This window comes from Erigeron canadensis, chromosome 4 (genome assembly GCF_010389155.1).
Source record: "Erigeron canadensis isolate Cc75 chromosome 4, C_canadensis_v1, whole genome shotgun sequence".
In the NCBI taxonomy this organism is placed as follows: Eukaryota; Viridiplantae; Streptophyta; class Magnoliopsida; order Asterales; family Asteraceae; genus Erigeron; species Erigeron canadensis.
The window spans coordinates 44,373,817-44,400,281 of NC_057764.1; the positions used below are offsets into that span (position 1 = coordinate 44,373,817).

Here is a 26,465-nt window from a genome sequence, read left to right on the forward strand (position 1 = left end):
TTAGTATACATAAATAAGATTGTATTTTTCATACCAAAAACGTACCCCTTAATTCTATAATATAAAGTATAACTATTTTAATGACAAGACTTTTTTTTTTAATCATATTTACTTAAAATTATAATAAACTGACACATGACAAAAGATAATTATTTAGATTGTATTTTTTATTTTAATTTGAACATTAGTTATTTAAATTGTATTGGTCTAATAAAATATTATTTCAGATGTGAATAAATTAGTATTAATAAATTTAGTATTTACATATATTATTTAATGACCTTGAACTCTGTGGCCCAAATTCTATCGGCCCAAAAGACTTTATTAGTTGAGATAGCAAAATTCCTGGTGCGAATAGAATCCGTTTTAAAGGATGAAACAGAATTATTGTAGTTTAACTATTTTATAAAGAATACCGTGATTTTATGAAAAATGAGAGGGAAAAAAGAAACTATTAAGTTAACCTTTCACCTTTGGGTTAGAAAACTACGAACGAATGTAAAAATATGAAAAAGTGTATATAAATGGGTTGTTACTTGCTACTATGTTGGTTGCTTAGCAACCCCCTTAAGCAAAATGATCACAAACTACACACTAAATTAAATGTCATTAGATTATCTAGTTACATATATTGGCCTTCTTGTTCACATCTCGTTAGGTCTTTGACCTTTTGTTTTGTGTTTTAGAAAATCACAATAATCACATATATAAAATACATATAATATAATGATCACATAGATGAGTGAGAAAAGGAACCCCCATCTTTCATGGTCTACCATATGCCAATATTACATGGCGAAACATGATGATGACTTAGCATTCTTTCTTTTTCTATTGAACGATACTTCTTTTCTAGGCTCATCATTAAAATATTGATTTTTTAGATAAAAATTCTAATTTTATATCTATATATTGTTAGGAAAAAAGAAGTTGGCCCTGTATTCTTTGAAGTATGCCTTGCGATTCACTTAGCATGTTAATGAAGCAACGCCAAATTAAACTTCTCATCTCTGGTTATTATAATACGGGTGGCAATGGTGAACTACCAAGTTTTTGTCTTATATATATGGTTAGTTCACCGCATTGTACAACAATAATATGATCAAGTTTAATTCGACTATATATCCAATGGTATGGTATAAAAGCCCGTTTATAAATTTGTTTAGTATTGTATTATCGGATATCCTGAAAATGAAATCACTTGAATTAAGCTTTGGGTTATTAAGTCATTACTCATTAGAGTGCTCCCAATGTCTTCATATCAAGTACTCGTCCGCTCATTGTTGTCTCGTATCATTAATTAGGACTAACTCATCATTAGCTCATAATGGGGAGTGGAAATTAAAGCAAAGATTTTTTTGGGCAATTTATTTTGTTTTTGGGTTAAATGGTGATATGTGTCTCACCCCTGTACTGCTGTTTTTGACAACCAATATGTAAACAATAAATCATACGGAGTACTTTATTAATAATTCCTAATACAACTAAAAACTTAAAACTACAAACAATAGAGGTAAAAGAAAAACAATGAAGACCGTATGACATTATATAATGGATAGTCAAAGTTTAAATGATTAATGGTCCAAATATTGTTCGAGGATAAGCAAGAGGCCATGATTGTAATTTGGGTCATGTGCATATCTTGTTGTCCTATTTTCTTTTGGAAAAAATCTACGTTAATAAGTGACACATGAAAATGAATCGATGGCCAAAAATCAATCAAGAAGAAGTAAACACGCCCTTTGATTGGATTTCTTCTTTTGTCCAAACAATGGAGTGAATCAAAATTCTTAATTGGTTGACACCATTCATTTCTTGAATGTTGACTATAACCAACATGGGTCCACATGACTATAATATATATCCTTTTTCTCAACTTATACCGTTTCGATAAAATGTAGTAAACACTTTATATTGTCAAGATTACAGAGTATAAGTGTTAGAGTAATGTTATATTTTCCTTAGATTTCGTTAATCCATACATAAACGTTGTTTGAGTTAGTAGCATAACAATCGATTAAACATATGTAGGAACATTTTATTAGATTATTAGCATTAAAACTCATTATTTAACCCCCTTGTCTACGTCATCTTCATGGATGTGACTTGTGATTCTTAATTAAAGGATGATTATTTGCTTATAAAAAACAAAAAGGGATAAGCTGTTTTGTATTAATTATGTATCCTTGCATTTTCCCCCCTCCATAAGAGATCAACCAACTGATCCAACTAGTGGATGAATTATGTAGAGGCCGGTAGTTTCATCAATCTCGATCGAAGATGAAAACAAACTGGCTTATGGTATTTTAATATTAATTAACAGTTAAGAGTCCTGAACTGAAAGGTGGATCTGTTCCAAACAAGGATCTTGGCGAGTCAAGTAAAACTTCGAACCCTGCAGCAGATTCATCAGTAACAGCCACTCCTTCTAGTAGCAGTTAAATCCCACTCTTATTTTGGTGGGTTTCATTCATTGATTACTAGTACCAAACTACTACCAGTCTAGATATTTTGAAGCTTTTGGATCTTACCATCTTATTTTCCTATATATTACTCACATAGTTTACTTTGGATTTTATACAATACACGTACTGGTATGATCTTTTGGTTAATATAAGAGGGTCGTGCAGTCCTGTGCTTCCAATAGGGCAAATACACAGGTTACGTTGAAATGCATGTTTTGACAAACGTGATTGGTCGGATTTATGGATTCTATAATTAATATTAGCTTGTTGTATGTACTTGTATTGGTAAATTGTTAGGGTATCAAAGCTAAAGCGTGAGAAGGATGTATTTTAAATATGATTCAAAGTATGAAAAGGTGAACGGAGGAGAATATCATTTAGTTGTTAGGTTTCATCAGTTGATTATTAGTGTTGATAAAGATACTTGAAATGTTTGGATCAATTTGGGGCAAATACAATATTAGCAGCTTATTATAACTTGTCTTTTGGCCTTTGTACAATGCGTTTGGGTGTTGTTTTGGTAACATAGCCCCATCTTTGTGCATCTTAGACTGCAGATAGTCTTTTCTTTTTTGAATACTTTTACATTATTTGTGTGAGAGCAGGATCCAAATGTGAGCAGGATCCAGAAATTGGATCTTAAAAATATGAGAATCAGGATTTTACGAAGGAACCATAGTATTAATAATAATTTAAAGAAAAGGATTAACATAAAAACAGATAACCAAACAACCAGACATTACAATGGCACAAACCAAAGAATCCATTTGTGCTCAACGTTTTCAGAACCAAACAGGACGTAGAACCGGTTCAACGGGTGGTTCACGATTAAACTGGTCAAACCTATCCCCGTTTCAAGATTTTTATCATATATGTATCTATTAATATCAGTGATTATACATTTTAAAGTTAAATTAATAACATCAAAGTCACCCTAGCACAAATAATATTTTCTAAATAATGTATTATATCACACATTTTTTTTTAGTTCACATGTATATTTTATCATTCTCGCCACACAATCTTTTTTTTTCTTAGATGGCAAAATTTATTCCACAGGAAGACACATCAATGTTCAAAAAATATTCCCACCTGACGCCTAACTAGTACAAAGATCCATAACCACCAAAAAGGAGAAATGAGGTTATTGTTTTTCCCATTTTCAACACCCATCAAACAAACCCAACCCTTGGACATCCTAGGTAGCAGTGGCAATTGGCTCGCATTTGCACCCAATCCAAACCTATAATTTAATGGATACCGGACAAATATGCTGCATAGTCACGGTCATAATTCTCCAAAGCCTCATCCTGGCGGCGCTTGAGATCGGCTTGCCTCTGGATGGAAGCTGCTCGCATATTGATCAACCGAACGCAAAAAAAACAAATACCATAAGTGAATTGCTGTCATTTGCCCAAGTAATAGTAACATGCAGATTGCATTAATTAGATGAAAACAACATTCTAAAAGCAGCCAACTCACCTAATCCGCGCTTCATTCAAGAAGACAACAGGTTTCGGAGGACAAGGGGGGTTGCGTCCTTTAAGACCTTCTAGATGGGGATCTATAACATGAATTGAACTTGGTTAATAATATCAAATTCGAGAAAAAAAAAATATTCTATTTCTCAAAGGCCCTGTTGAATTATATATATACGAGATGGGTACCCGCGCAATGCAGCGGTGACAGCAACGGGCGGTAGTGTTAATGATGTGATTATTAATCTTAAAGTAATAGATGTAAATGGTAATGTAGTTATGTTATGGTTAAGAGATGTATATTTTGTAAATAACTTTATTAAAAATATAATATAGATATTAGGTGGAAATATTTAAATTAATTAATAAATGAGATAGATAGTTTGGAAAAATATGAGTGTAAAATATTTTAAGAATATATTGGATAGATTTAGTGTGAGTTATGAATGTGTTAAAAATTAAGGTTAGTTTGTTTATTAATATAGTATAGATATAGATTTAGTAATAAAGGGTTTGGTGGTAGTGTAAATTAAAAGGGTAAAATAGGAATTTTAAAGGTAGAGTGTTTAATTTGGGAGGAGGGTAGTTTGTTTATATAGGGAGTATAGATATTGAAAAAATCTGAATAGTTACATCCAATTACAAACTACACGAAAGTTGTCTCTTTTTTTTATGGAGATTTACCCATCACAAAGATGCATAGAGGAACAGAACGAATGATATATATATATATATATATATATATATATAGTGGCCATCCAATAAGAACAACAAAAAAATAAGAACATGTAAGAACCAATAGGAAACTTCCAAATCATCAAACTTTACAAAGGGTAATTAAGACAATTGCAAAATACAATTAATTTAACTTTTTTTAAAACAATTAGAATAGTTAACCAGCAAATTTTAATTACATTTTTTATTACATGGTTATGGTTATACATTCCGTTATTGCATTATAATATTTAATTATTGAGTTTCCATTTTATCTAAATTTACATCACACTGTTAATTGATTTTCATTTAAAATTACTCAACATCATTATCTTTTGTTAATTTATTGCTGCAATTGTTTTATGCATCATTGTCGATGGATGCATAATACTTTAATATACTAGAACTATTACTTGAAAATAAATAGGATGCATGATGCCTTTAATATAAATGGGATGCACAATATCTTAATATATTGGATGAACAACCAATTCAAGTATAGGTTTTTCTAGAAATTAGGATGGATGCACAATATATACTTTCATTCGTTGTAATATGAACAAATCAAACATGTGTAAACTGGTTTATTCTTTTATGGATGTATATGCCTTTTTTTATAACATTGGAGATATACCGCTATTCATATATTTTTAAAAAAATGGATGCAGAATTCCAAGAAGGATGCATTTCTAACTTGAATTTCAATTCCTAAATAGATAGGTTGCAATAAAACTATATACGTGATGTAACTTCCAATTGGAAAACTGCCATGTGAACGTGGTGTTATTTTGTATGCATATTTTCGGGTTTTTTTTTCTTTCTTTTTCATTTTCAATTACTTTAATGTCCTTTAAAATATAAGTAAAAAGACACATTTACCATTAATTTCATTAAATATTTCAAAAATACTCTCAATCATCTTAGCCTTTAATTTTTTTCATCCAATGGCCAGAAACTATTATTACCGTTCTCATTTTCAACATGTTCTTACCGGAAAGCTACCTAAAGGAAAATATAGAAAAAGCATAGAGATGTAAAATGGATTAACAAAATATGTATACCTGACGGATCATAGTCGGGATACATATACTTCAAAATTTCAGGAGGAATCCCAGGGAATGGGCCGGGTTTTTTAACATCAAAGTAACCGGGTTTGGGCAGTGTTATGGGGATACCACCTATCGTGATTGGTAACAATTTTTCACCCGTCTCTGTTTGCATCCTGTGATACATGAAATCGTATCCTTCAGGTGGTACATCCGTCTCGCGGCCCAATTGTATCCCCTGATATATTACTGGTTCCTCCATGCCCTCCCGGTTAGGGTTTCTACTGCCGCCGTATTCTAACCTGGAAAATTTAGATTCACGAGTTTCTCCGCCTTGTTCCTCCATCGATTAGAGTTTCTGTTTCTCCTTTGCAGAATATGCACAGCAAAAAAAAAACAATTTAATAATAATAAAAATGTTACAAACTGAACCCTCAAATATCAAGATTATCCATCTTTCCCCCCTTTAAATGCCTTTGCAGAACCTAATTTCTTACCCTGTGTTCTTGAGTTTGTTTAAGGGAAGAAATGAAAGGATTATAAAAGGTTTCAAAACAAATTGTGTTCTTGAGTTTTTTTAAGGAGAGGAAAGAATTGAAAATAAATGAAATGAGTGAATTTTTTAGTTGATTTTGTCCAACAAATCTTCAGGATGATTTGAAAGGATGAAAAGTGTACCCCTTCTCTTCCATTCTTCTTCTTTCTTTTAAAAAAATACTAGAGAACATAGTGTTATATTAATAAAACAAAATTGATATGAAGTCACTTTAATAAAGAAGACTTCTTAACATACAATCATGATATATTTATGACATCATTAAAAAAATAAAATAAAATAGGACATAGAAAAAAAGAAATATGAAAACTTATTTCAAAATATTATGATATTAAATTTTTTTAGTAGATAAATCATGAAATATTTTCTATTAAAATAGGAAACAAATTTGTAGATCAAAATTAATTATTATAATATCATTTTGGAGTTAAAGGTATAGGATTTGAATTATCATTAGATTTTTAACATAGCTCATGTGATGTATAATTGTTATATCTTATGATTTTTAAACAAAATGTAGTCTTAAAATCGCTCATTCAAAATATACATTATAGTAGTGTCCAACATAATAAGAAGTTAAACATGTTCGTTGTGTTGTATCTTTATAAATTCAAAGTTTATTCAGGTGCCCGCATAATATGCGGGTTAATCAGCTAGTATAAATTAGAATTACAAAATTATAATTTTATTCATCTATACTATATTATATTAATCTATATTATTTATATAAACAAACTACCCCCTAAAAAATTTAACACTCTACCTTTAAAATCTCTAATTTACCCTTTTAATGTATACTACTGTAACAACCCTCAATTTCCAATTAGGACTACTTACTTATATTTATTGGTGTTGCGATATCCAAACTTATGGTTACGATTGTGTGTGCGGTTAATGATATAGAAATAGAAAAGAAAAATAAAAAAGAGAAACACACACAGAATCAACAAAAGAGAGAGAGGGCGGGGAGAAAGAGAAGGCAAGAAAAACCATAAATTGGGCCACAGTTAATAACCGCTCTTTCCATAGCAACCGCTGCTCCAAAAGTTTTTGAGGATGCCACATAGGATTTGAGGGTGTTTTTTGCATCCTTAAGTATGCGACATAGGCAAATTAACTGTATTACAAAAGCTTGATTTATATAGTATAAGATAATCATTATTATTAATAATTTATAATAATAATAATAATAATAAAAAGAGGAAATATAGGTAGAGAAAACCAAAAAACAGATGGAAGGGTAGAAAATTACCAAATGCACTCATGTGAGTGGCATGTGATAACACGTGAATAAACTGACGGCGTGAGCCTAATGGATGTAATGTGCAACAAAAGGATAAATTTTGGACCAATTTCACTAAAAATCTTAAGGAGGGATGGAATCCACGAAAGTCGGTAAACCACAGGGACCACTCTTGCAATTAACTCTAATTCTTACATTGATTATGTTATAAAACTCGTGTATTTGACACAAGTCTAAAATCTAGTATATACAAAAAGACAATTGACCTAACTTCAATTGACCAATTACATCTCTTAATTTCTCAAAATTAATTAAATTGGCACATGTCTAAATTAACTTACACTTTTTGATTTTGCATCACCAATTTACACTTTTAAACCTTTTCCTTAAAGTAATACTTTTATTAAAATAAAATAGATAAAATATAAAACTTATGTTTATCCCAAATATCCAACTAATAAAATTAATAAAAAAAAAATATCCACCAAATTTGATTACAATTAGTAATTGTAATAAAAATAATTGTAATCAGACTATAATTAGGCAATCATTGTTTTTTTTAGTAATTGAATTAAACTAAGAACGACCATGACTATCGAAAATAAAGACATCAATGAAAACTCGGTCAGTTGTGTAATAAAAGTTATGATATTGATTATTTAAAAGAGTTTGTATAAAAAAATTCTGCTACACCATCCATCATTGATATGATTTAGCATTCAGTATTAACATTTGAATATGTCAATTTTTTTTAGATATATTTTTACATTTAACGTATAAGTCATTTTTCTGTTCCATATATTAATTCTTATATTGATAATTTATAGAACCTGTGTATTTGACACGGGTCTAAAATGTACTGTAATATCAATTGTGTATTGAGTTTTTATATAATATTATTTGTTACATAATTAAATAAATTATTTATCACTTAATGACGTCGAATTGCTATCATGTAATCACTAGACACAAACTGTAAACTTTTTTCCCCTTGGAGTCCAAATCCACAAGCAGATAAAATTGGACTGAAAATAGAAAGCCGAAGCAAATTGGCCCAAACGGACCATTTAAACCCAAGCCCAGTATAGTCTAAGTCTTCAAAAACCAAATTATTTGGGTTTGATTATCGATTTTAGTAAAAAAATCTAAAACTGTACCGTACTTTACCCTAATATATATTAACCATACATACAATACATTTAAAAAAAATTGATCTAATTGATTCGAAAAACTTATCGATCATCATCATAATCAATCACTACAATATCATTATTATTTGTGTGATGGAAGCCGAAGACTATAATAGGGTGTTGGAGCCGGAGGAAGTGATGGAGTTTTTCAGTAGGCCATTAGCCAGGTTTCCAACAACTGAAGAAATTATAAGGTCCGACCCTCAAAAAAATACCTACCTCGCAAGGACGATCTGAACGAGACTGCAGGTCCTTATTCATTCATTACATCTCATCTATATGTATATTAATAGGGATTTGCTAACTAGTGCCTTAGTGCACTAGTTAAGAAACATTTAATGAAGTATTTATTGAAGTCTAACTTTCCTAAAATATAGAAATATGTATTAATTATTCAATTAAAAATAGAAATTGTTGAGTTAAATTAATACACATTAAATAAAAATTTTGATTATTAAGGAAATATCAAGTTCATTAAATGCTTCTTAACTAGTGCACTAGGGGCACTAGTTAGCAAATCCCATATTAATATATTAATAATAAATATATATCTATATCTATTCTATTGTATTCTATTTTACTATTGACTACATTATAAAGCATTTGTAACCTCCAAAATTTTCAACTTTAAGTAGTTGATAATCTCAAAATACCCTTGTCTTTGTTCATTAAGTTAAGGATAATGATAAATAGGCCTAAATAGTATGCCTAAAGATAAGATCATGACTCATTACATGATACATATGTCAAACATCTAATCTATTAGGCATATCTTTATATTGTTTTAGGATTTAAACATTTAAGTTACTAATAATACCATCTCCTTTACATCAATCACTTTTACATTAATATCAACACCGCTACCACCACCACCACCCATCGCTGTCACCGCCACCCATTGCCGCCGTCGGCACACCGTTGCACGCGCGGGCATTATGACAGTATATATATATATATATATATATATTGCAAAAGTGGGATTGTCCCCTAAGCTTAGAGCATACAAGTTTTTTAATATTTGTTGGGAAAAATAAATTAGAGTTTAGTATTTAGAAGTGTAATGAACTTTTACACTTTTTTAATTGTATGAATGCAACTTACATTTGGTGCATTGTAGGAAAAAACTTTGTAAAACTGTTCAAATAATGTAACATTTTGACATGAACCAATCGAAAAATTACACGTGCTAGCTCATATAATTTGCCACGTATACACTTTACTTTATTTGAACAGTTTTATAAAGTTTCTTCCTACAATGCACCAAATTTAAGTTATATTCATACAATAGGAAAAGTGATAAAGTTTCTTACACTTCCAGATACTAAACGCAATAAATTAATACTTTAAGCCCCATAATTTTTATTTAATAAATAATCAAGATGGAGGGTCTCCCGTGTAACGGTGGACAATCTCATATTCGCTTCCCCCTATATATATATATATGTTATATATATGTGTGCGTGTGTGTGTTGGAGGATTGTATGTTTGATTATGCTGCTAATATATACTTGTAGTTCGCCAACATTTGTTATACGGAGGTAGTTTCCCACCCTTCAGGCTTGTTAGTCCATCGAATATTTTTATCCCTGAGTCCACTCCCTCTTTTTCCGTTACTTTTTTATGTAAAACTAATTCTTATGCATGCTAATTTTGTGAGAAACTTTCAAACTCATAACCCTACTTTGGCTACATTACACCATTTATGAAATCGGACCTTATTGGTTAAGAATTTTACATTCTTAAACTCAACAACAATAGCTAATCCCTGTATAAGCGGGGTATGAGAGAGGTGAGATGTAGACTGCCTTGTCTCTACCCGCAAGGACCTCCGACAAACGGGAAAGAGCGAGAGAGTGTAAGGGGTAAGTAACCATACCAGTCGGTCGAGTGTCACATGGCTACATTAAGAAATAGCTAGAGTAACTAAACATACAACGTATCACACCTTAGAGAATAACCAACAAAATATAACTTATAAGTACCTATCTGAACATATTAAACAACATAATTACATAAAAACATAATGAACATAACTACATTCATAAAACTCCCCCTATCCCCCTCCTAGCAAGTCATAGGAGCAAATAAGAATGGTATCATGCAAGACGTACATTCTTAAACTCGACTATGCTTATCGTAGACACGTTTTGCTTATTTTCTTACAACTCACCTTTGCCTCAAAAGTAAGATACATACCCTCAAAAGTTGACTCAAATTTCTGTTTGAGTTAAAAAAACGAACTTCTATATATACATATGCACACAAACGTGAGGTGAGGTTTTCAAACATCAGGGGCCTGAAGCCTTAGCTTTACACTTGAGACACCACTAACCTTAAAACAGATCAATAGAATTAGGCATCTCGGTCACTGAATCAGCATTACGCATCTAAGAAAACATGTTTCCTCTCATTCTTCAGTTACATCCAACCTGGAAAAAGATACTTGAACGATTAACTCATTTAACTTAATAAACCAGACCAAAGCACAATTTAACTACTTTACACCTTTCGCTTTGTTTGGAAAACTAAATTCACCTTTAGGCAGTGGTAATTAAGATCTGCTTTATGTATGATTTTCTTCTCTCTCTTGCTCTACTAACTCTCACCTTGTACTATTTTCAAACATATTTCCATTCTTGATTGTCTTTGGGGCCTTTGAGTCGTACAAAATCCACATCTCATCCGAAAACATTTCAATGTAAACATGCAAACCCCTTTCCAGACCTCCTCAGGAATATCAAATGTTAGTTGAATTGTATGATTGGTATTGGTAAAACTTGCCAAGGTACTTGCACTTGTGAGTCTTAGATCAATTTACAATAAATAGCGATGGCCTGCATAACTTCACAGTTATGCAAACCGTTTTGATGTAATTTGATTTAGAATCATATCTAAAATTTTGATTGTAGTTGAGAAAACTCAAGTCTGGCCGTTAGTCTATTGTTATGATACAGTTTATCTCATCCTGAGTGTCAAATTAATGTTATGTATCCTTGCATTGTCTTTATTTTTCCCTCCGTAAGAGATCAACCAGCTGATCCAACTAATGGATTAATTATGTAACTGGCTTATTTTATTATCATGTTGATTAATGAATAGGTAACAGTCCTAAACTGAAAGGTGGATCTGTTCCAAATAAGGATCTTGGCGAGTCAAGTGAAACCAAGTTAAAAACTTCGAACCCCGCAACAGATTCATCAGCAACAGCCACTCCATCTGGTAACAGTTAAATCCCACTCTTATTTTGGTTGGTTTCATTCATTGATTACTGGTACCAAACAACTAACAATGTATAGATATTTTGAAGCTTTTGGATCTTACCATCTTATTTTACTATAAATCATATAGTTTACTTTGGATTTTATACAATACATTGGGTATGAATGTATGATCTTTTGGTTAATATATAAGTGGGTCGTGCTGTGCTTCCCATAAGGCAATTTAGTCCCAGTTTTTTAAGGTTACGTTAAAAAAAATCTTTTATTTGTAGTTTTTTTGAACAATTTTTTTGTAGTTATTACTAGTAATACATAATCATTTAAGTAAGACTAACTAAAGATTTTTTTCGCCTCTTATTTGGATACAACCCAGAAGGGTTCCCCCGTTCTTTGTACGTAAATATCAAGTTTCTAATCTTTCTAGAACTAATTAATCTTGATGAACATGGTTTTTGAATTTAGCAATTTAGCAATTAAATCCACTTTATATAGTAATTTGGTTTTACCATTTGACTACCAAAAATATGTAAAATGTTTTGATCTATTTGACGTAATGCATTCGTAGCTCGTTATTGTAAATTGTTCCCGAGGGCAACTTTCAACGTGTTTGACAAATGTGATTGGCCGGAGATATGGTTTTTATAGTTAAAATTAGCCTATTCATTTATTTGGGTGTATATATATAAAAAAAAGTTGCTATCACCTTGGCTTATGGTATATACTTGTATTGGTAAATTGTTAGGTATCAAAGCTGAAGCGTAAGGATGATGCTGCCGTAACCATGATTTAAAGAATGAAAATGTGAACTGATCGAGGAGCAGATCATGTGATAACAGCTGAATCTGCTCTGTTCTTAGTTGTTAGGTTTCATCAGTTAAACTAGTGTTGATAAAGACTCTTTGAAATGCCTGGATCAATCTGGGCAAATGCAATATTAGCATCTTATTATAACTTCTCTTTTGGCTTCTGTACAATGCATTTGGGTAGCGTTTTGGTTATAATATAGCCTCATCTAACACTGTAAATAGTCGTTTCTTCTTTGAGAGCAGGATCCAAAAATTGGATCTCAAAAATCTTACTATTATAAAATGTCAAAAAGTCAACATCTTAAATCAAAAATCATTTCTATTTTAGATAAATTGGACCTCCAACTAACAATGTCAATGAATACCAACTTTTGATGCTTATCAGTGAAGGAACAAGACACGGTATATGCTTTGTTGATCCACTTTTGATGGATATTGATTAAACAGGATACGATTGTTATTTATTCATGACTATTCATTTTACCTTCATATGATTTTTTACATTTTCACTTATATATTAGAAGTAAGGCACTATAAGGTTACGAATATGTTTTTGTTTTGATTGCAGTATAGATTAGTTACAGACTTATGTTACATAATTTCAATTTTTTTTTCCACTAAATTATGATAGCTCATCAAAAGCTCATAATACACCACAATAAACATCCCTAGCTAGTATTAATAATAGCTGATAAGCTTATGGAAAACAAGCAATAAGCTAATAAGCATAAGCTAAAACAAAAAAGCTAAACTGCCCTTAACTAGCCATAAACACATTGTGTTAAGTTTCAAATCATACTAGTTTCATACAAAGTTTAGTTTTCAAATAAACAGTTCACGATAATATTAATGGTAATTTCGCCACAACTTGTTTCTCCCAGTTGAGTGGAACCAATTTATGAGTGTTTGAAAATGTATTTAAATTTGTCCAAACTCTGTTGTATGTTCAGTCTACATGACAACTTATTTGGATGCCTTACATAGATTACATGCCATATAGTCAATATCAATATTTAAAAGTTGGATATACACAGTAGAAACATTTTAAGTTGGATACACACAATATACATTGGACTAAAGTTGATTACATTTTAAGCTCTTAGCCCAATTAATAAGTAAAGTGCAGCTAATATGTCATATATGCATATAATAATGTATATATATATAGTTGGCAAAGAGTACATATTTCAATTTGTTTCCCGCATTTGCTTTATATATACAAAATTTTCATGATGCACTTCAGGACACTAAAACTCTTGTCTTACTAGAACCAGAGACCGCACTATCTCAACTCTGCCACTAAGGTTGAATGATGAATCCCGTATGCAAGAAACAATAGATGAGTCTAATGACTCGCATAACAGTAGGAAAATACTTCTTTTATGATCCACCACTCTCTGAAGAAACGGAAGTATGGCTACCGGTTTCTGTTCCTCCTATGTCAGAAACTGACCATGAAGAATGGAGCCGAGGTTTCTCCTCCTCGGCTGGTGGAATTTTTCCCGATGAAGATATGGGATGGTCTCAGTTTCTTGAGAAAGACAAGGAACTAAACATGTGGGATGTGGTACTCGAAATGCTGCTTGCAGCTCGTGGAAGGGATAATGTTTTGGCATCTGAGGATGGCTTTTCATGCATATCTAGACATCTTGTTGCTGAGGCCTGCCAATTTTGGAGGTCCAGCAAATCCTTGAAACTGAACCTCCTATATGGCTTCCCGATAGTTGTACTGCTGCTTGTATGCTGTGTATTGTGAGGTTTCATCCTATCATGTGTACCAGGCATCACTGCCGGTTTTGTGGAGGAATTTTCTGCAGTGAGTGTACCAAAGGAAGAAGCTTGCTGCCTATAAAGTTTCCTAGCTGCTGACACGGAACGAGTCTGTGATGTGTGTTTTGTTCGTCTTGAGGCTGTCCAGCCGTTTTTAATGGATCAAGTAAGTTGAGCTTCACAATTAAAGATCATGCCTGAATTTCCCTTGGGGGCAGTCAATGGAGTATGAGATCTACAAAGCCACTAACACAATTCAAGGATACAGGAAGGTAAACTCAAGGTTGTAAATCAATAAATTTTTTTACTTTGTCGATTTTATTAAAAGGTGCCCTATGTATTGTAATCTATTGCTGGCAATTTCAACCCATTTTCTTAAGAACGGGTCGATCTGGTGAAACAGGTGGACATACGGGCTGTAAGACTGAGACAGTTCACTTTGCAATGAACCTCCTAAATCATTTCTAATTGAAAGATTAGTTTATTAAGGTTATAGTATTTATTATAATTATTGGATTAATTAACAACGAGTGAAGAAGGGTTTGCAGGTCAACTTAAGCTAACCAGGCCAATCGACTGGTACAAAAGAACCTTGGTTTCTTCATGAACTTGTAACCCAACCTACCTGCATATCTTGTCACCCGTAAGAAAAGTATGTAGTTATTTGATCCGGCAAGTATTGTTGGCTTGTTGCAGGTTTGTTCTTCGAGACCTGAGAAGTCTATTCCTGATATGATCTTAAGAAATGCTTAGGGTCTTGCAATACTTTCAATAGTGAAGGTTGGTATGATGGTAACCTACAATATTGGAACTGGATTGGTGATTGCTCGCAGGGAAGATGGCCCATGGTCTCCGCCTTCTGCTATATCTTCTATGGGTCTTGGATGGAGTGCTCAGGAATTTAAACTTTTGTTTTGCTAGGTCATGTCTGTTTTATCTCACTTCTTTATGTAAAATCTAGTATGTATAGCATATGAAATTAAATTAACTCCCTATGGCCGGGCACATAAATGGTCAGCAGAGTGATTCCTGTATCTAAGGGCCATAAAAAACTGTGAGGAGTCACATTCACAAAGACACAAACCACAATTATTATTATTTTTCTTATAAATGTAATAAAGAACAAACCACAATTATCACAATATCCTAGGATCACATTTGGAAATGTAATACAAACAACATTGCGCCATAAGGTCAGCTCATTAGATGTAACTAAAACTCAAATCCCATATGCACATACAAAATCCAAGGTAGAGCAGAGTATGGTTCAAAACTTCAAAATTCTGATCATGATTCAGATTTAACTCGCCAAGATCCTTGTTTGGAACAGATTGTCCTTTGAATTCACGTACAGTACCTAATGATTAATTGACACAATAATACCATAAGCAAAGGTAATCTTATAGTCACTCGTAACACTAAAAAATCTGCTGTAGGGTTGAATAAAGTCAGCACACACACATGAAACGAATAATAACAGCAGGGTATTGAAAAAGATGATACCTAGAGTGTTAAGTGGGATATGAAAACGGGAGAAAAGACCTTATCTGCAACAACCACAGGACTTTAATTAAACGACCAGAAATCATTTGCAATGAAGTCAGCACACACACATGAAACGAATAATAACAGCAGGGTATTGGAAAAGATGATACCTAGAGTGTTAAGTGGGATGTGAAAACGGGAGGAAAGACCTCATCTGCAAAGATCATGGGGCTTTAATTGCTTAAACGACCAGGACTTATGTGCAATGTCATACTTGAAAAACAGCATTGACCAATCTTGGTTTTCAGTATGGGTTAAGGCAGCTATATGGACAACCCCGTTTGTTTCTTCAACCTGCAACTTACCAACAAGTTCAAAGAAAGGATCGCGCATCCTATCATCCACAACAGTCTCAATAAGTTCGAACTCGCTCCAGTCGGCAGGGATAAGGCGTAGCAAAAACATTTTCCAAAGACGAGAGTAGGCATTGTATTTATACCATATAGTATGAACATTCCACCCATCATTCCCTCTGCTATGATATAAACCCGGAGTGGCAACCCATTGCTCAAGGGGATTCAGATCTCGGCGAGTTATATGAAACTTTCGCATTGCATTACGTGTCAGATCATGCCCGTTGACAGCCATGAAAACCGGTCTATCTTTATCAAAAGAGATCAAAGGGATTGGATCGGTATCCAACATAAGCATTCGCCGGTAATCAGAGGTATCCAACCTCTCTGCAGGGTAAAGCAACCGGGCTTTACCAATGTGGGTCCACATACCCCCGTTTCGAGAATCATATTCACAATACACTACAGATTGATCATCAACAACCGAAAGAACATGAATAATCTTGAATTCCAGATCAGCTTCATCTACAACAAGTTTTATATTGTTTCGATGATCCACAAAAGATGTAGCCTTCATCGGGTCGGGGCAGTGAACTACTTTTGTATTTCCATTTGTGATATTCACAACTACTAACGCAACCGCAGTATCATCCCTAATACGAGAAAAAAGAAACAAACTCCTAGAAGCACACAAAGCATCCCCTTTTGTTACAACAGATTTGTCGGTATTCTTTTCAAAGATATTATCAAGCGAAACGGTAATACGTCTGTGGTCATAATCCCTAAACCCTATCAGGCAACCAGCAATAGAGGATTTATCCAAAAGAGCATGTACAAATGACGGAGATAAGCGTAACCTGTTGTACGAACTAGTAAAATCCGGATCATATAACACTTCTCTCCAGTAATGATTCATCCCGGCCATCCCACCTACTTCTGGTGCATCTACTCTTCTTATTATGTCCAAAATCATGTCATCCGGCATCTCAGAGAACCGATCGGTCATCTTTCCGGTCAACTTCACCGGCTGCTTCAACTCAATCTCGTCGGAAAATTCCGATCTTTCAATTCCTTCATTCACCGGCTGCATCTCCTCCTTTCTTTTTCTTTTTCAATTTTTACCGTTCGTCTGATTTCGTCGGAGTATCAAAATTTGGGAATTTAGGGTTTCAACTCTTTGAGCGGGAGAAATAACGACTATATACTTTTTATATTTGTTTCAGAGATGATCTGATTTGATGATAGACAATTACTTCAGTGGTCCTTGTGGTTTACTTTATATTGTATAGTTCGTCCTCAACTGAAATGAATGTACATTTCTAGCCTCAAGTTGTGCCACTAGTAAAGTAATAAACTAATAATCCATTTATTTTTTGGGACATTATCGGTACCAGCGTTCAAGAGAAAACGTTTACATTTACCCCTAAAGTTATTAAATATACACATTAAACCTTCGGTGTGAGTATATTACTCATATTATCCCTTATGTTTTTAAGGGATTTACATCTAGGGTAAATGATAGTTACAACCAGTGGCGTATTGTCTCAACTTTAAAATTAAATAAGTGACTTAGATCATTTTACATTATATAATATACTTTAAGCTTCTTCTGTATTTTATTTTATTTTAATGAATATAGGCAAAAAACCAAAATTAATCAGAGTGGTCTTTTGTTATAAGATAATGCGAGTAAAAAAAATTTTTTAAAATAAATAACCACAACTTCCATATATCCATGACATTCCTTGCGATTTATGTACCTAAGACGAACCGGAAAAAGGCCCCTAGGCTAAGCTCAATTATTTAAGTTGTATAATTTATTTTTCAAAAACGATGATAAACGTTATATCAATAAATATTGAAAAAGTTATTCTTGTAAAAAGTACTTTGTAAAGACATACTACTATTTAACAACATTTTGAAAACTAGAACGCATATTGAACCTAATACCTTATATTCAACTAAGTTAAAAGACCGGATGACGTAACTATTAAATTGATGTATATATAACAAAATCTACAACTAAAAAGAAAGAAAGAAAAATAAATTTAAATAGAAAAACTGCTTTCCATTTTCTACATAAATGACAGAAAAGTTATTGATAATGGTGTTAAAAGTGATTATTGATAATGGTAATAAATACGAGTAATAAATAAGTGTGGTACTTTGTCATCTTCACCACATCAGAAAATGCAGTCTGCCTGATCTTTCAATTTGTCGCCAAAATTTTTTTAAAATAAACCTCAAACCCACACATACAAAACAATCACGCACACACATATACAAAACACACACACATATACGCAAAACTAAATCATCTCTTTCCTTGCAAAAGCTTAACTAGTTATATCCCCCGATGCCTAGGCCGGCCTCGTTATATCCCCCAACTTATAGGCATAATTACATAGTACGTTATTACAGCTATTTAAAGATATTAGGTAACCATAAACTTGAATCGATTTCACATTGGGAGACAGCTCGAGTCTTTTTGACTATTCTTTTCTGAGCATAACTGTTATTTTAAGATCTGGACATAACAATGGCCCAAACAGAAAAAAATATTTTTGCTCAATGTTTTTAGAATCAGGACCGGACGTATCAGTTCAATGGACGATTCATGGTTCAACCGGTCGAACCGGATAAGCTGGTCTCCGTTTAAAAACTTTTATTTTATATATCTGAAAAATTAATGATGATATATTTTAAAGTTGAATTAATAACATCAAGTCATTCTAACACAATGATATTAGATCACATGTTTTTATATTCGCAAGTCAATTTTAAGATCAAATGTCTTTTTTGAAGCAATATATTTCTTGAATGGCAAGATTTTATTCTACAACAGGGAAGACATATCAATGGTCAAAGAATACTCCCGCCTGACACCTCAAATAATACTCCGGCATTTGACAGGTTGATATCACCCAACCCGAACCTATTACATAACTAGGTTGAGATTTTCAATTCTGACCTGAAACATATTAACCAGGACATAAACCATTGCGTCTTAAACAATGGGGTCAGGCTAGTTTACAAGTTGGGGGTTGACTTTGGTAGTTTGGCTCAAACAAGTAGATTCAAGATCAAATGGGTCTAAATGTCAACTTTTTTCAAGTAGCCTATATTTGAAGTTATACTACTTTTTATTAAAAAAAAAAAAACTTTCAAAGAGTACCAAGTTAGCCGAATGACACAGTCACGTATCAAAAACATATACATAATATGGTTTCAGGCTCATAAAATCCAACAAAGTGATTGGTTGATTCGAACCCCAATTTTGTTTTAAATATTACAAAGTGTACTTTTGATCATAGTACGATTTCTATTGGCCAATCCACTCAATAGCTTACAAAAAAAATAACATGGAATACATATCAAGGCTTAAAAATGATTGGTGCTGAGGGATTGCCTTATATTATTCATTTAAAAAGGCAGATGGAATACAAAAAACCCTTATTATCGTTATGAGCTGCAAGATACCTCAAAAGATTCACAAGGTGATGAAGAGTACTGATTTTGGCGCTTTGAAAGGACTGCACTACTAATGAAATTTGCTGCTGACTGAATCATATGTTGGCACGTTTATAACTGGCGAAAAGTAGGCATATTTAGTTAAAGGCCAAAAGAGAAATAGATCAAATAAAAATATAACTAGCATACAACTGTTAAGTTTAATTAACCTAAAGCCGGTCATATGGTAAAGTAAAAGAATTAGCTATACACATTACAGGCAAAGATCATCAAAAGTCGCCCAAAGTGTATATTTAGTGCATATAACCTCCAAACTCAATTTATAAAACTTTTTAACAGATATCTTTAAAGCAATATAATTTGTATAATCACATTTATAGAACTAAACTTTTTGGTGTGAAATGTTTTTGGTCTGCCTAATCTGAACCATGCAATAAAGTACCCATTTCAACCAGCAACCTAACCGCCCATATTTTCACATGGCGTATTTAAAATTAATGGAAATTACCATCTCCATGAGATGCCATGGTGAGAGGAGAAGAAAGAAGCTTTTTTGCAATAGAAGTGATGTCATTAGCTGATACTTCATCAATGGCTTTAAGGAACTGATCAACAGGTTTCCTAGTAAAGATGGAAGGAATCATAACGTTAGGGTAAAGTTTAGTAGGACCCATTAACAGTGGAGAGTGGACAGAGAAATGTTTTTGAAGTAAATACCTCTCCCCGTATGTCAATATTTGTCTACCTATATCTTCTGAAGCAACCATCTGCATATGAAGACCAGCCACAAGCACATTAAACATGATTCGGTAGATTAATAGAATAGTTGATCAGTCAAACACAAGCTAAGATTGCATACTCTTGATTCAAGGTTCATCAGAATGGCAGACTTGGTAGATTGCTTGGCACGATCCAGCTGTACCTGGTTGACTGAAAGATGGGTACATCAGTAATTTGTAACAGATGTAGAGGTGGCAGTTCTCTCATTGAATTATGAATGGGTTGATTTGGGTTGTTTTTAATCTCAAATGTGGGACACATGAAAATTTCGGCTAAAAGGGAAATGGCTCTAACTGATCAAACGGGTTGAAAGCCACACGAAGTCTATTTTTAATATATAAACAGGTAAATGGAGAGTGATCCCTATTCAGGCTACCCAGAGAAATTCAATCCTTTGGATCTGATGTACGCTGGCCTAACTGAAACTCACATGTCTGTTTCCTAGATTTTTCTACCTGCTCATCTCAAAATGTTTAGAACGGTTCATACCTGGGTCTCTTCAGAGACCTTCAGGATGTGTTGCCACTAAGCCACTTTGGAGATGATTCTCTAAATTATATATATGTATATATATATACGGTAAGGTTCATGTGGAAACCATACACATATGAACATATGTAATATTGGGTATAACTTGATATGTTCATACGTGACGAATTTGTTCACATATGAACATATCAAGTTATCATCTAAAGATTCTCATGCTTCTTCCAATTCAAAACTTTGTCACCTAGCACAACTGAGCCCACCCATCATTTAACCTTTATAATTGGCATAGAACTCGGAAAGAGAGAGAGTTGAACTACTTACCTTCTCCATTTGTGGCAACTGCAATCAACTCTTTTGCTGCGATGTCAATGGCTTCCGATACAAAATTAGAACTCTGCAATACATTGATAAGCTCCATCATTTAAAGGAACAAAGCATATCATTTGGGATTCACCCAAATAATAGTTACAGCAGTTAATGAAACAAGGGGGAAAAAGGGAAACTAGATCAAGCAGAAAATCAAAGGAAAACAAACTTGGAAGGTAGACATGGCAATTTCATCCTGTTTGATTATGAGTTATATAATGGGTCGATTTGGAATGCCTTTCATCTCAAATTTATCAATAAAGCTTCCGTGAATTTGTGAAAAGGTCCAAAGTCCCCCATAATCTACTTTTAACCAAACGGGGTGAGTCAAAAAAGGTTAAAGGTCCCCCAAATCTACTTCTAACCCACACCGCCTCTTAATGTGATTTATTAGCAAATCTAAATTTTTATTGTCATGTAATAGTAGTGCTTCTATGTTTATATAATCATAAGTTACACATTAACAACTTATAAGGAGTTCCAAAACATATTAAAAAAAAGGGGGGGGGGGGGGGGTCCTAGGGTTGACCGAACCGTTTTTTAGCATATACCGAAACAGGACCTGTTTTAACCCAAACGTAGATTCAACAGGTATTAAACATTATAAATGTCATGCTGTGGTGGCTTGGATACAAATGGATTTAATTATAACAGACAATGATATAATTAGAACATAAAGATGTCTTACTGTGGTAGCTTGGATCCCAAAAAGTGCAGAATGATTATAGATTGCATTGAATGCTGAAAATGACTGAATTTCAGGGTACTGATTCAAAACTCTGAGATCTGCTTACATAAATAATTCTAAAAGTTATAAATTTGGGAGTATAGTTGAAAGAGCTGAAAATTTAAACTATATATATTGTAAACAGATCTAGATTTAATTATAACAGAATAATAAAATGAGCAACATCACATGTCAACAGGTAGAGCATAGGCGTCCAGCCCAGCTTGGTCAATGAGACCCTACTATGGCCACATACAGTTGATACTATGATTCAACATTCAACAATAAACGTGATATCATTAATTTGTCTAGATGTTCGCCTACCTAAAACCCTAATCCATTCATATTTAAAGACCATCTTTTATTAAAAGTTTGTCTAGATGTACTTCTACCTAAACCCCTGGTTCATTCATATTTACAAAGTCTTGTGTCCCCAACAAATCCGTAATATTTAATGCAAGAGTGCATGTTCACAAGATGAGAATACACATATATAATTATATATAGTTATGGCAAAATTGATGAAGTCAAGTCAGTCAAGTAACTTACAAAGCCGCGAGTACATCCCTTTTCCGGGACCACCAGCTGAAAATGATCCACCTCCCCCCATTAGCATCTGTGAGAGAAAAATATATTAATTCCTTGTCATCAGATGACATTCCATACAGTAAGAGGCAGCAAAACCATTCCATTACTTATGAATAACTTGATTTGAGTTATCTTTTTTTATTTCTGACTAATCATATGGGGTAAACCCAAGATAAAAAAAAAAGGAAAAAAAGAAGACGACGAAAGCAAATGGTTTAAAGTAATGCAATGTGTATTTCCAGTGCTTTAGACCTAAATCACTTTAAACCAAAAAAATACATTAGTATTGACACGATATGATGACCATAATTGTATTTCACGCACTAACTAGTTCATAAATCATAATATATAAAACGAACCCATTTTGATGCGTATCAAAAATTCAAAATTACTCATTGTAAATTATTATCCAACCACCCCAGCCCAAGGTTAAAAAAACAAAAGTAAAGCATCCTGGGAAAGGAATAACGTAATTGGCTCGTCAAGAGCATAGCTGCAGTCAATAAATATATATATAAACAATTAAACGTTCAAAGTTGATAAATAACCTGAAGAACGGTCAAGGTCATGGCTTCTTTAACTTTCGACCAGCCACCAGGAAGTTCAAATGCAAGAGCAAAACTAGTACTCTGACAATAGAAGGAAACTAGGTCAATTCATTAGGAGGGGCAGAACACAAATGTTCGAAGGACAAATAATGACAAGAAAGATAAATGTGCAGCTAACGAGACACACCCCTGTATTAGCCATAACACGGTGATCACCTCCAACATATACGGACTTTGGCTCCGCAACCTGAGTACCACCTTGCAAATCAGCAAGTAGAGGCTCTGCATATTTCAACAGTTCCTCGTGGTCAACTCCTGATGCAGCTAGAACCATGCGAGGAGCAGTATAGTTTGCCTAATTAAAGCATTTTTCAGGAGCCAAATCAACATATAATGAATAATATTTTTTAAAATTATTGAAAGGAACGGAAGCTACTTGCGAGTAAAAAATCACTCATATAGTCATATGGTTAAAGTTCCATGGTATGAAACTCACAGCTACAAATTCCTCCAACACTGTACTGTTTATTCTGTTTAGTAAACCTTCAGAGGCGAGAAGGGGATTCCCAAGTGGACCAGAATATCCAGCTGAATGAATTGCCTCTAACAACAAGCCCTCGGGATTGTTAGCATATTCACCAATTTCAGCCTTCACTTTCTGAATCTGCAACAACAATGCGTCACTTTCAATCAAAAAAATATGCAAAAGATCAAACAGAGATATAGTACCAGATATTCAGTAAAAAAAAAGAGGGAGCACCTGTTCTTTAACCTCCCAGTCCAAGAAGGCCTGGTTTCTTACAGAGTCAACAAGTAGCTCTACCATTTGAGGAACATATGTCCTCAGGGCATCACAAGTATAACTCATTTGCTCCCTAGAAGCACAGGCGGTCACATTGCCTCCAATAGCCTCAACTTCCCGCACAAGGCGCAAGTGGCTTCGATTTGTAGTGCTTTTGAAGGCCATTCGTTCTAAAACATGTGTAGCCCCAAATGAGGCTGGTGTTTCATAGATTGAGCCACTATTAACATACAACCCGATAGAAGCGGCAGGGTTCTGTAAAATAAATTAGTATCAATCAACAGCATAAATTTTCTAACATTGAGCAGCTCATATAAGGTTTATTCAATTAACATTATCTTTGAGCTTCATATGAACACAAAAGAAACGTATCCATCTATCTATCAGAATTAAACAATCGGGTCCTGTAAGCCCGTATGGTTTAACGTCACTCTCAAACTGCAACACAAGCTCCTTTTGAACTTGCTGTGTGTCAATGCTGTGATATGCTTATTCACTATTATTCCAGTTCTAATATGTTGAACCTTAATTTAATCATGGTAGTATGGTGTACTAAATGGCCCGCCGTTGGTAAATATGAAAGCATGAAAACATGACTTACTGTTGAAGATTCAGAGGCGATTTTGATTCCATTTGAAAGAGTTGTTATCTTAGTCGTTCCCTGTTCAATGTTATCAGGTAATGAAGGCGGGAGTTCAATGCCCTTAAGAGGGAAATCCAAAGGAGTAGAGGTTGAAGCACTTCCTCCTGTGAACCAGCTAAAGAGACCCCCTGATGACGCCTTGGCTGCAACTGCACTTGAACTTGAAAGCCTTGTTGGCAATTTATTGCTTACATGACCCTGTGCCATTCCCGATGTCAACAGCCATTAGCAATTAGTATATACTAACAACATAAAAAAAGGATGTACAAATAGAATGTTCATAATCGCTGAATTTCATAGCACTCATTAGTTCTCATGTTTGAGGGAAGGTGTTTATAACACACACTATTAAAGATATATAAAAATGAAGATGTTCCTGATTGCGATATAAAAGCTGTCTTTCATACTTAGAACAATATAACATTAATCAACATGTTCCTCACATGTTAAAACCAGTCTCGTAGTTAACACATAAATGTCTGATATTTCTATTCTAAGGTCAGATTTCTCATCCACCAACAAGTGAAAATGTCAAACTCCCATAAAAAATGAACACTAAGACATAGCAGTACCCAAAATGCAAAAACACAACAATATATGAATCCCACTGCTCCACATGAATGAGAGTCAAAAAGTCCATAAGTTAGACATCCTCATTACACTTTAACTTCGATCATTTACAGTTGAACAGAAACATTGGTGGTCATCTATGAGGTCATACATGTTAGCAACTCAAAGGTCGTAAATTTAATAGTAAATGAGACAGTTCCCCAATATTCTAATGGAGAAAACCAGTTTGAAACTCTTCTTCCATACAACTACCATTATCAGCCTAATCGCTAAATCACACAACCACAACATTTTCTTACAGAAGTATGAAAGAGAGATATTTATTTATGTCCTGCAAATTCTCTCTTACATACACATACTATCGAAGGCATTACAAGTTATCGACCCCGTCCGAATTCTAAAATTAATGACAACCAATCACAAGCTTCAATCCTTACATTTTCCATTCCCCTTATGAATTCGCACTTGTTTATTTATTTCTAGTTTCTACTATAAAATCATTCAGCTGGCAATAATAATCATAAAGATATAAAATACATCAAGATCAGATCTTATTTAAGAACCCTAATATACATATATAAGCAAAATATAATTAGATCAAAACATATATATATATATATACCTTGAGGGTTCTGATTTTGGAGGATGCGGCACGATACATGACAAAGAAAAAATCGATTTACTAATTCACTTTCAACTCAAAATCGATATAAATAATAAATAAAGTTGTAATAAATAGATTTGGTAATTGGTAATAGTAATAATAATAATAATAATTTAATTTGGATTAAGATAGCTGCTGCCCAGAAGAAGCAAGCAGATTGAGGGGGCAAATTGTGAGAGAACGAATTTTTTTGGGGGGTTCGTACGTGTGAGAATAAGTTTGGTATTCTCAAGTGGCACGTGTGAGATCCGGGCTTTTTCTTTTGGGTTTTTAATTATTATTATTATTTTTTTTCATGGTTGGTTTCCGTCATTATTGTATCTAACGCCTTAGACATGTTATACGAGTATTTACTTAGACTAAACGGAGGAAAGCGTTCGATTGCACTTTTTTCCCCCAGAATGCCCCGGAACCCCCCGGGAACAATGCCCTGAGGGGCGTTCTATGTCAAAAACCAACAGATGACGTGAGAAAATTGACAGAACAAGCTTGG

General features: G+C 33.5%; 2 protein-coding genes, 1 long non-coding RNA gene and 1 pseudogene across 3 annotated transcripts; 2 read left to right on the top strand and 2 right to left on the bottom strand.

Moving 5' to 3' along the window:
* Positions 1 to 3,663: 3,663 nt before the first annotated feature.
* LOC122594884 lies at positions 3,664 to 6,071 on the bottom strand. Its single transcript, XM_043767184.1, has 3 exons — positions 5,719 to 6,071; positions 3,948 to 4,029; positions 3,664 to 3,813 (listed from the first exon to the last, which is right to left on the bottom strand). The coding sequence occupies exons 1-3, from the start codon at positions 6,047 to 6,049 to the stop codon at positions 3,771 to 3,773; spliced, it is 456 nt and encodes a 151-aa protein (XP_043623119.1). The 5' UTR covers positions 6,050 to 6,071; the 3' UTR covers positions 3,664 to 3,770.
* A 2,586-nt stretch (positions 6,072 to 8,657) lies between these two features.
* Positions 8,658 to 12,935, top strand: LOC122598241. Its single transcript, XR_006323563.1, has 3 exons — positions 8,658 to 8,941; positions 11,792 to 11,911; positions 12,653 to 12,935. It is a non-coding gene; the product is annotated as an uncharacterized LOC122598241 (long non-coding RNA).
* A 1,129-nt stretch (positions 12,936 to 14,064) lies between these two features.
* LOC122597704 lies at positions 14,065 to 15,407 on the top strand (annotated as a pseudogene).
* Positions 15,408 to 19,525: 4,118 nt separating this feature from the next.
* Positions 19,526 to 26,159, bottom strand: LOC122595200 (mitochondrial-processing peptidase subunit alpha-like). Its single transcript, XM_043767532.1, has 13 exons — positions 25,931 to 26,159; positions 24,697 to 24,936; positions 24,054 to 24,350; positions 23,790 to 23,957; positions 23,481 to 23,648; positions 23,294 to 23,374; positions 22,707 to 22,773; positions 22,119 to 22,216; positions 21,386 to 21,458; positions 20,655 to 20,725; positions 20,513 to 20,562; positions 20,304 to 20,416; positions 19,526 to 19,912 (listed from the first exon to the last, which is right to left on the bottom strand). Exons 1-13 carry the CDS (start codon positions 25,967 to 25,969, stop codon positions 19,866 to 19,868), a joined length of 1,512 nt encoding a protein of 503 aa, XP_043623467.1. The 5' UTR covers positions 25,970 to 26,159; the 3' UTR covers positions 19,526 to 19,865.
* Positions 26,160 to 26,465: the final 306 nt, after the last annotated feature.